General features: G+C 33.1%; 1 protein-coding gene across 1 annotated transcript; it reads right to left on the reverse strand.

Annotated features, from left to right (window-relative positions):
• Nucleotides 1–1,658: 1,658 nt before the first annotated feature.
• Nucleotides 1,659–3,584, reverse strand: LOC127086031 (derlin-1). Its single transcript, XM_051026716.1, has 6 exons — nt 3,302–3,584; nt 3,139–3,212; nt 2,889–2,982; nt 2,665–2,793; nt 2,379–2,539; nt 1,659–2,121 (listed from the first exon to the last, which is right to left on the reverse strand). The coding sequence occupies exons 1-6, from the start codon at nt 3,452–3,454 to the stop codon at nt 1,881–1,883; spliced, it is 852 nt and encodes a 283-aa protein (XP_050882673.1). The 5' UTR covers nt 3,455–3,584; the 3' UTR covers nt 1,659–1,880.
• Nucleotides 3,585–10,925: the final 7,341 nt, after the last annotated feature.

The raw sequence follows: 10,925 nt of genomic DNA on the forward strand, positions 1-10,925 counted from the left end.
TTGTGAAAACATGTCAATCGATTGGAAAGTGATAAAATGTATTTATTGAAAATTCCTTTTTGAGACTACCTCTGGCCTATAAATAGAGGTTATTTTTCTCATTTCATAACATTCAGAATCCTGTTTGACACACCTTTCTCACTCTTCCTCTCTCTCTAAAGTTTTGTTTAACTTTCTCTCACTAATGTTTTCGCCTAAGTGCTTTTGTGAGTGAGAAGATAATTATTATTCTGAAAAGGATAGAACTGTAAATTCATCAAGGAAATATCTTGTATACACCTTGGTTGAATACTGTCAAATTAGGAATTTATTTTGGTTAGAAGGTAAACCCGTTAAAAACTTTGGGTTGAGATTATGTGATTTAGTTCCGACTTATGTTCGAGATTAACCTGATATAAAATCTCTTAGGTTCTTGGTCAGCACGTATAAAATCAAGATTAGGTTCGAAAGTTCATCTCGTATAAAAGCTTTCATCAAAGTTCAGCCCGTATAAAAGTTTGGGAGGTTTGAGATCAACCCGATATAAAATCTCATAGGTTATTGGTTATCCCGTATAAAATCAAGGATTAAGGTTCGTGAGCTCATCCCGTAGAAAGAAGACTAACCGCTTCAATCTACCATTTGTGGAGAAGAAGACTAACAACTTCAATTCATCAAGAGAAGACGCACAAGATAAATCTATTGTCTTATATTATTTGGTTCGATGTCAACCATCATTTTCTTGTATAGGGGGGTTCACGAGTCTTTCCTACTAAAAACTCTCAATTATTATCGGAAACTCTCATGATTAATTCTTTGGGAGAAAAGTAGATCTTTTTGTTTTTTGAGCGAACCTCTATACATTGTGGTGTTCGTCTCTTTTCCTTAAACTCCTTTAAATTCCACAATTTATCTTATGCTGTTTGTTTTTTCCACTGCTAAGGTTTTGAAAAGTTTTTAGGCTCTGATATTATTTCTCAAAATATTTCAAATCCAAAATTTTCCAAACCACACAAATTACTCCACCCTCTTATTTGTGAAGTCTTAAATTCAACATTCTCAACACAATCTTCCTTCCCCAAAGACTATAGTATTGTGGTGGAAAAAACGGTGACCGAAGAGAGGATATCATAAGAAGCATCTAAAAAAGTTGTTCTAATACAAGAGAAATCTTATAAGGGTATGATCATTTGGATAAAAAACTTGTAACTAGTAGAAATGAGTGATTCAGAAGAAAAAAAAGAAATACCAATGGGGGATGATTTGGAGGATATGAAAGGCATGAAGGTGGAAAAACATGTTGAAGGAAGGTATGTGTGTCCAGAGTTCACCCTATCTTGATTTGAACAATGATTACTATCTAGTTATCTTCTCCCACAATGAAGATCATAATGTTGTGATCATGGATGAATTTAGTTTATCTATGATCACTACCTAATTGTTAAGGCGCAATTTTATTTTTATTCGGCAAGTGATACTATAGAGAAAACTCATATTTGAGTTTTAATTTCTGGATTGTCAATAAAATATTTATATTCGAAAGTCTTAACTTTTATTGGTAATAGAATTGGTACAAACGTTAAAGTTGATAAGAACATTTTGATGCAACAACGTAGGAAATATGCACGGTTGTGTGTTGAGGGTTTATTTAAGAAAACTGCTTCTGGCTATGCATCATCTTCTATTCATGAAATGGTTCTCTATAGCATATGTTATTTATGGTCTTGAGTACATAAAGTAACATACTAACTAATATAAAACCATAAACCTATTTTAAAGCTAAATCAGGCATCGAGCCAACGAGACGAAACTCGAATCAAGTTACACCATTCATATACAGTTTAACCGATTAAACCGTCCAGTTTCAGCATTGTTTTTAAAACATCATAGGATATACAATATCAACCATTTAAGCGATAACTTTTTCCGCGAAAAGCAACTCCATCACCCTGATTCTGCTGCCGAGTGGAAGAAGAAGAAGATGAATCATTGCCACTTGTTTCATGAGAAGTGCTTCTCGTTGTTGTTTGAGTTCCACCAAGACGATTGCTTCTTCCTCTAAACACAATTCCAGCTGAAGGATTAGATTGCACTGGTGCATTCATTTGAGTACCTTCTCCCCAATATGCCACTACTTTGTGACTAGTTTACATAAGTTAAGGACTATTATGAACGTTTTTGCTAGAGCATATGCCATGTACAAGTCCGCGAATCCCAACTTAACTGACAATAGGTTGGACGCCATCATCAGGGTTATAATTCTAGTATTCACGGTTATATATGTGGACTTTTAGTAGTTATTACTATATTCGTCTACCGACAAAAAAAATGTCATGTACAAAATTTGTTATAATCATTGTTGTGACCAATGCAAGTTGATATATAAAAGAAAAGGATACACTAAAAGAGGAGTGTTGAACTTGAACTTTCCACCAGCAAGAGGATGAAGAACTGTTAAGAAGTAATACAAGTGTCCTGCAAGCATTCCTAGAATGTCTGGCTTCAAAGGGTTTCCAAATATCAAATCAAGACCTAGCATAGCCCATGGAAGGTAAAAACCCTACATAACAAAAATGAAAAAAATAGATAATCACAAGTGTTAGTGTTGGTGTCTGACACATGCATGAACATGCATTTTTTCAGAGTCTGACACTAGTGTCGGTGCTTCGTAGAATTTCATGATACCTTCAATGATACCAAACCGTAAATGTTGATTCGTGCATTCGGAAATTCGCGGCTCCAAACATAGACAATCATGAAAACTAAAGAAACTCCCATGAATGGAGACCATAAATATGGCACAACACTCATCACCTAACAACAGAATCAAACTAAGTAATAGGAACATAAAAAAAATCAACAAATGTACAAAAGTTAAATAAAAACTGTATTTGTTGGAACATATATACCAGAAGTGAGACTGCACCAAATATCAACATCCAAACATAATCTGCAGTTCTTTTATCAAATGGCCCTCTTTCCAGTGAAACACCATATTTTGCTCTATAAAATTCAATATTCAAACCATTATTATGGTAATTTATACGTAATATTTATATAAGTTTCGTAATATTATAAACCCTAATTCATTCGGTATCAGTAATATAGAACTATAACTGCTATACAGTCGCAGATGTATAAGTCAAAGAATATATTTACATCATTATGAGACGAACTGCAAATGGAAATGAAAATGGTCCAAGAAAGAAGAAATTTGTGATAATCCTCCAAATCTGTAACAAACAAAGAAAAGTTAGAATGGTATAGAATATAGATCAATGGTTAATTAAGGATGATGAATATTTTTGGATTACAAACAAACCTGAAAGCGTTTAAACACTAAGCCATAAAACAGTGCTATGCTTCTTGCATCATAAAGATTGAGATAATAAGCAGCTGTGGTCATCAAACATGCTACTCCATAGGTCTTGCTCACAGGTGGGAGAGACCGGTAGTACTCTGCTGGTGTAGACATTATTGAATGAAATAGAGTGTTAGAACATGATGAAGAACAAGAAAGGAAGATATGTTTAAATATAAACTTAGAGTGAGTGGTGATTATGGAAGAAGAGATTATTATGCATTTAAAAGTCTAAGTCTAACACCAAATGATACTCCAATATGTTTTTTCTTGGTTGGAAACATTGGAGTTGACTTGTTGACTTTGAAATAATCTTTGTACACCAATTAGTTGGGTTGTCACTCCCAATTTGAATATTGTGACAGGCAATAAATGCATAAGGACTTAAGATATGACATCATACCACATTTTAGGGTGATAGATTTTTATAAATTTAGTTTGTATGTGTGAGTTTATTACCAAATAACCATATTTCTAATTTTAATTCTAAATTAACCATCATTCTCTATTATTTTCATTCTATTCATTTTTCAAATAAAAATAATCAACTTAAAAAAGACGGTATTCCTACTCGCGCCTCCGTAGAACAAGATAAACGAGGTTTTCCTCCAATTGACGCATCCTTGTAATATATTATTAAAAATTAAATAAATAATTCAATAAGAGGGAGTTTTCCTTCTATTGGTGTCGCACTCTTATAAATTCAAGACATACTACAATAAATCTCTCTCAAAACAGTTGGAATATGCATATCATCACGACTGATCAACTGTTGTAAGGTAAAGGGTGTTTATATGTATGGTCTTTTTCACCACGGACGTCTAATCGCTGTGATAAACTAGGTAGGACGTTAGCTATCACAACGATTATATTAAATAACCGTTGTGATATATATATATGTCATAAGTTCGAAACCCAGCAACAACAATTTAATTAAAGCGTGAATAAATTTAATATTTTACTACGATTATATATTTCCATCATGGTGGTATATATATGAGTTTATTATAAAATATGTGGATTGCTTATTTTTCCTTACCCTCAATAAACATATACAACCATTCAAATTAATTTAGAAGATAATAATCTGAAAAATTAAATTATTCTTGAAAAATAACTTAGACGCTCCACTGTTTTTCGAATTGCATGCATATTATAATTCATCTCTCCCTCTTTAACATATAGAATTTGGTTCAATGCCCTAAGTTCCTCAAAGCAATGTTCATTCTCTTATAGTTTATTTGGCAAAGCATAAATTTATTGACTAATTTCGAGTTGTCATCATCATTATTTTAATCGAGGATGATGATTATTATGAGGACAATGATGAAGATGATTCAAAATTTCTCAACAAATTTGATGATTTGCAATATAAATAGAAGAAAATGAACCGTTGCTTAGAAGAACTTGGGGCGTTGAACCAAATTCTATATGTTAAAGAACCAGAGATGAATTACAAGATGCATGAAATTCGAAAAATATTGATGCATCTAAGTTGATTTTCAAATATAACATAATTTTCAGAATATCATTTTCTAAATCAATTTAAATGAATGCATGTTTAGTGAGGGGTTAGTGAAACAAGTAATCTACATATGCTATAATAAACTCGGCTGATATTAAAAAACAAGGCAAACATTTTGAATAACAATAACATATCAACTCATAAATATTTCAGAAACATACCTTTTATTGAAAAGATTCGTGGCGAATGAAGACGAATAAATGATCTACTTGTCTCAGAATGGAATCCACAATAAAAGATGGATGAAGCTGAAGTGAGAGCGGAAAACTTGTGCCCATGATCTAGGTATTTCACACAAGTATGTTGCTTTCACATTACCTTCGTCCTCCTTGTATTTTTTTCTTCATTGCAACACAAACAATTTGTGAATCACACCTACAAGTCAAAATGTATACTATCATATTAACCCAATTTGAAAACATAAATTGGCATGCGATTGTAATCCTACAAATAACATGATAACCTGATTTGGAAACATAAACTAGCATGACATTAACAACAAAGTTAACATAAATGGAAACCTAAGTAATGTCTAATACACTGATATCTCTATTGAACAGAGATTTTTAGATTTTTAAGAACTAGTGTCATACATGTAACATATATGGTAATTGAGATCCATTTCAATAACAGAGACTCAAGTAGAGATAACCAAAAAACACGAAATTCATGCAAAATGGAAATCCTAAACCCTAAGCTTTCTGCCAAATAAAAACACGAAAATCATGCCAAATAAAAACATATGAAAAACAAAGAAAAATGGAAGAACCTATACATAGAAAAATGGAAGAAAGTGTATGAATAACACGAAAGAAAGCTTATGAAGAAGAAGAAGATTGATAAAATGTATGAACTTGAGTATCTTTTAGTATGGAGAAGCTTATGAGGACGAGTTCGTTGCATGTGGAAGAGAGAGATGTTAGGGTTTTGTTTAGAGAGTGATGACTATTCTAGGCGAAAGCTTGATAACTTCACTTATATATGTGTGTATAAATTATCACCACGACTGTTAACAAAACTCGTAATAAAATGTAAGTACTATTCATAACACTTTCTTATAATAATAGTGGTAATAGGCATTTTAATATTAATATATTTCAATAAAATATAAAATAATAAAATGTCTTTCACAACAGTTCTTATAAAGATTTGTGATAAAATGTATTTCAATAAAATAAAACTCAGGCGGTTGTTATCAAGTCCTTAGTATCTCAGCCCATACACAGCCAAAATATGAGAAGAAAAACTAGCATTAGATTTGTTATTGTACATAAGTTCAATGAGGCTATAGAGCTTTTATATATATAAATAAAATATATTCAGATACAGGGGTCATTAAACTAAAAGAAAAACTTAAATCTTCAGGACCAGAAGCTCTCTTTATTAATGAAGTCTGCAAACTTCATGCCTAATTGAATCTAAGAACTTATCCCAATATTCATTTGACTTGGTATCACTTGATTTCATTAGATCTTCAACAATAACTTCTACTTTTCTTATCTTCTCAGGATTCAAATTGGTGATCGTTATCTTCTTAGTTCCAGGTGTTCCACCAGAAGGTTCAATAATGGTGATGTTATTCCTAACATCTACTGCTTCCTTGGCCTTATTTAACTAAGAATCAATCATATCACCAACATCCTTAGGAAACTCAATTTCTTTGATAGGTATGCTCCCACTAGATTGGTTAGATAAATATTCAAAATTTTGGTTCATGTTGAGAGGAAGAAGCTAACGAGGACGAGTTCGCTTCCTATGGAAGAGGGGAATGTTAGGGTTTTGTTTTGAGAGTGACGACTATTTTGTGCAAAAAAGTTTGATAACTTCGCTTATATATATGTGTAAAACTTATCACCACGGTTGTTAACAAAATCCATAATAAAACGTGAGTATTATTTTAATATATTTATTAGACTATAAGGACAAGCCTTTTTTGTAACGAAATTTTTTAAAAAAATGTTGGTTATGAGAATCGAAACAAGTGACCTTTCATTTATCACAACGGTTGTTATTAAGGACCGTGATGAAATGTATTTTAATAAAATAATAAAAAATTCAGGCGAACAAAAATGAGATACTACTATGATTTTTTAAACGGCCATTGTGATACGGTGTTTTCAAAGATATATTTTGTAGTAGTGAGGGAGGGACTTTCTTTCAATTGGCGCCCCCTTACAATTTCAAGAGGGGGCTTTATTTCTATTGGCACCCCTTGTACAAGTTAGATTTTTTATTTGTTTGAAAGATGGGTAGATTGAAAATAATAAGGGGAAAATGGTTAGTTTGGAATTAGAGTTGGGAAATATGATTATTTGGGTAAAAAAATTGGCATGTGTTGGATTTTTAACAAATGTATTAAAAGTACGTTACAAATAACAAAAATTATTGTATTTTAACAAAACAATAGTATCATGAAGGTAACAATTGGGGTGCCCGAATGTTTTGAGTTAAAATAAAGGGTAAATAAGTATTAGAAAATATTAGATTAAAATGTGATTACGTTTTATTTGAATCTCTTAAATCTCACTGCTGATGACGACGTTTATTTGCTTTTAAATTAATCTCGCATGAAAACAACTATCTAACACAACTGTTGTACCCAATCTCTTATGTATAACTCATTAACTTATAAGATAACTCCCTAATTCCTTGGGCATTGTTCAAAGTTAAATTAGGAAAAAATAGTACGTTAATTCACACATCACGACTTTGAATTATTTATTCTAAATCAATTACTACGACGAACAATTAATGTAGATCATGCATAGGGTTAAGGTCAATAATCCCTAAAATCCTATATTCAATCTATGTGCTCGTCAACACATGCAAAACAAATAAGCAATGCACAAGAAAATAACTAAATAAACATGCAATATCAATTTAAGCAAATCATATGTCTCAGTAGATCAAACAAAAGGTTATCTCCTAAAACTTAATCAAAAGAGAAATTAGAAACTCATGGTAGCATAATTCATACAATAGAGATATAGAAATGATACATGATTTTTCGATAAGAAATTGGTCTTCAAATGATGAAAATCCTTCATTCAAAGACTCCAATGTGTTCTTCCGCCATCAAAACTACTTCAAAAATCGTACCCGAATGCCGCCTTGTAAAACTTGCATTTTTGGCTTTTAAACGCGTCATAAAAATGCATAAATCGTGCCATGGTGCCTTTCCATCGTACCACGATCTGAGTAATTAATGTGGGATCCTGCCACGATATGAGTAATTAATGCAATATCATGCCATGATTTAGGACACAATTTTTCCAGTGGCTGATTCTATTTTTGCCCCACAAATTCTTCATATTTTCTAAGTTTCACCTTGTTTCTTCAACTTCTTTGCTTTCTTCCTATTTCTTCATGAAACTCAGCCATAATATACTAAAAATTGCTAAAAACATATGAAAATTCTTACTAAAATTACATGATGATAGGGTGTCATTAAGCAGTTCAATAACTTCTATTAGTTGATTTAAATATTATGGACTAGAATGGAGCCCAATCCATCAGGAAATAAACCTGTAGCATTAGATATAAAGAATTGATATCCTCATTGCCTCCATCGATCCATTGAAAACAAGTGTGCATACAAAGAACTAAACACGAGTTAATAATCACATAATTGCTCAACAATTATGATTCTAGTCATAACTTTGGTCTCCACACATCATCTATATAAGAGTTTGGAATTCAGACAATTATATCCCATGAATATATAACTTCTCATATATGTTCAACAACTTGAGCGTCAAATGTTTGCAGATACGATCTATTCGCCTAATCAACCCACATAGTTGTTTCTCCATTGGTTTTCCTAAGGAGCCATTCTTCTTGGTTTAATTAAGATTAATGGCACACCCGATGCGTTTTTTATTTCCTTTCCTTTAGATAAAAACCCAAACATTTTCCTCAAACAAACCCAGGAAAAAAAAAGTAATACTCACCTCGTCAACATGATACTTTCTACTTCATCACATGAACCAACGAACCAATCTTAGAGAGACATTCTCGAAGTGATAGTTAATAGAGAGTCACTAATAAAATATTTGATGACACTAGTGTAAGATCGTCCATGAATGCTCATCAACCAAATTCCTTATATTGAGTAATTGGTGAAAAGTTAGAACGGATCTCCGAGAATCCACTTATTCGACTTAGAGGGCTTTCTTTTTCCCATTTATTTATTTATTTATGGGAACAAATTGTATGACATTTGTTCACAGGGTTTTTATTGAAAGGGTTGTGACTGCCAAGTTTTAATGGTTTAAGAGAAACAACCGCTGAGAGCTTTTGGGTTCTCATTACTTCTTCGACATTGTGTGCGAAGAGAGGATGCAGTTGAACCTCAAATGTGATGGTTTTTTCTTAAATTTGAATGCATAGCCAAATTAACTGAACAACTACTCTGCCCCTGGTTCGAATTAAGGTTTTTTGTTCATATAGAAAAAAACACCAGCTTCTAGGCTCAAAGGAGTTAACGAGGGATTAGCTTCCTCATATCTTTGATGTTTAGGAATTGAAACGATGTCTTATATCATCAATAAAGTTTTATTTGAAAGCATACTTATCAACAATTTTGGATATTTCATTTTCACCATTCTCCGTCCAGTCTTTGTTTAAACAAAAGTTTGATAAAGAAACGTGAAGTGGAGAAATATTGGTATTTCTTTTCTTTGTGAAAAAGGAAAGAATGAATATGTGCAGAGTGAATACGAACTGATTGATTCAAAACATGCATGCTTATTTCATTAATATTACCATTTAAAAACAATAAACTCCAAAGCAAACAGTACTTTAACAATCAAAGAAATTGCAAATGGAAATGATAAAGACAACCTAATTATTATTATCAACTATAAGAATAAGCTTTTCGTCTGATTCATCGTCTTCAAAGGATGCTTCTTGTAGTCTTGACACTCACTCGAGTATGGGGTTTCCGTTCACCGTCAGGTTTCCTCCTTGAAGGGTCAAGTACTTCTTGTCAATCAACAGTTGTACTTTAGCTTTGAAAGTGTTACAATCCTCGATCAAGCGCTCTGTTGATCCAGCATGATATCCAGATTGCACATTGGGATCATACCCAAGCGAGAATGTTGTGGTGGTGGCTTAATAAATTTGGGAACCACCAACAAGCTTTGAACCAGATGTGACAGAAGTTGAATGTAGGTCATAGGAATTGGATCCAGCGGAGCATTCCTTATTTCCATATTATTTCAATGTATGCACTGGCTTTGATGCTGATTTTGATATCTGCTGCCCTAGGCTTGTTGATTTGCATGAGGAACGACCCATGGTTGCTGGTATTGAGGACCAGGAAGTTGTGGTTACTGGGATTAAATAGTTGCTACATATGGATGTTGGCCATATGACACCTGGGGCGGAGCTTCCCAGATTGTATCAGTTTCATCCTCCTCTTCCTTTTGAGAATCATTAGAAGATTCCTGTCACTAGTCCGACTACTCGAGGCGCCTTGGAGTTTTCCGCTTTTGAGACCGCTCTCGGTGTATTCTCCAACTATCACGGGGTCAAAGAGCTTGATGAAATAATTCATATCATTCTTTCTAAGTATGGGCTCTGCATGGTACTCAAAAACACATCGACCAACTCCCTATCAAGCATTGGTGGTTGAACGTGAGCAGACAACTCTCTCCATCTTTGGGCATACTCCTTGAATGACTCATCACTCTTCTGAGAAAGATTTTGCAATTGAGTACGACTAGGAGCAATATTAGTGTTGTATTGGTACTGCTTCAGGAACGCCATAGCTAAGTCTTTCCAGGTATGGATATTGTTTCTTTCCAGTTGCATATACCATTCCAATGATTCCCCACTAAGACTATCTTGAAACAGTGGATGAGAAACTTTTTATCATGAGCGTACGCGACCATCTTCTGAATTAATATTGTCAAATGAATTTTTGGACAACTAACCCCTTTGTACTTCTTAAGGTACCTACTGAAATGCATGTAGCAACTATTAAAAGAATCCCAAGGCACCTACAAGGCACATTGGATCTTGACAGCTTGTGTAAACATAAATGCATAAATGGTCTCC

Source organism: Lathyrus oleraceus, chromosome 5 (assembly GCF_024323335.1).
Source record: "Lathyrus oleraceus cultivar Zhongwan6 chromosome 5, CAAS_Psat_ZW6_1.0, whole genome shotgun sequence".
NCBI classification, from domain to species: domain Eukaryota; kingdom Viridiplantae; phylum Streptophyta; class Magnoliopsida; order Fabales; family Fabaceae; genus Lathyrus; species Lathyrus oleraceus.

Coding starts and splice junctions, on each gene's coding strand:
- LOC127086031 (XM_051026716.1), bottom strand. CDS start 3,454: ATGTCTACACCAGCAGAGTACTACCGGTCTCTCCCACCTGTGAGCAAG. Junction 3,213..3,301: donor TAGTGTTTAAACGCTTTCAG/GTTTGTTTGTAA, acceptor TGTTTGTTACAG/ATTTGGAGGATTATCACAAA. Junction 2,983..3,138: donor GCAGTTCGTCTCATAATGAT/GTAAATATATTC, acceptor TGAATTTTATAG/AGCAAAATATGGTGTTTCAC.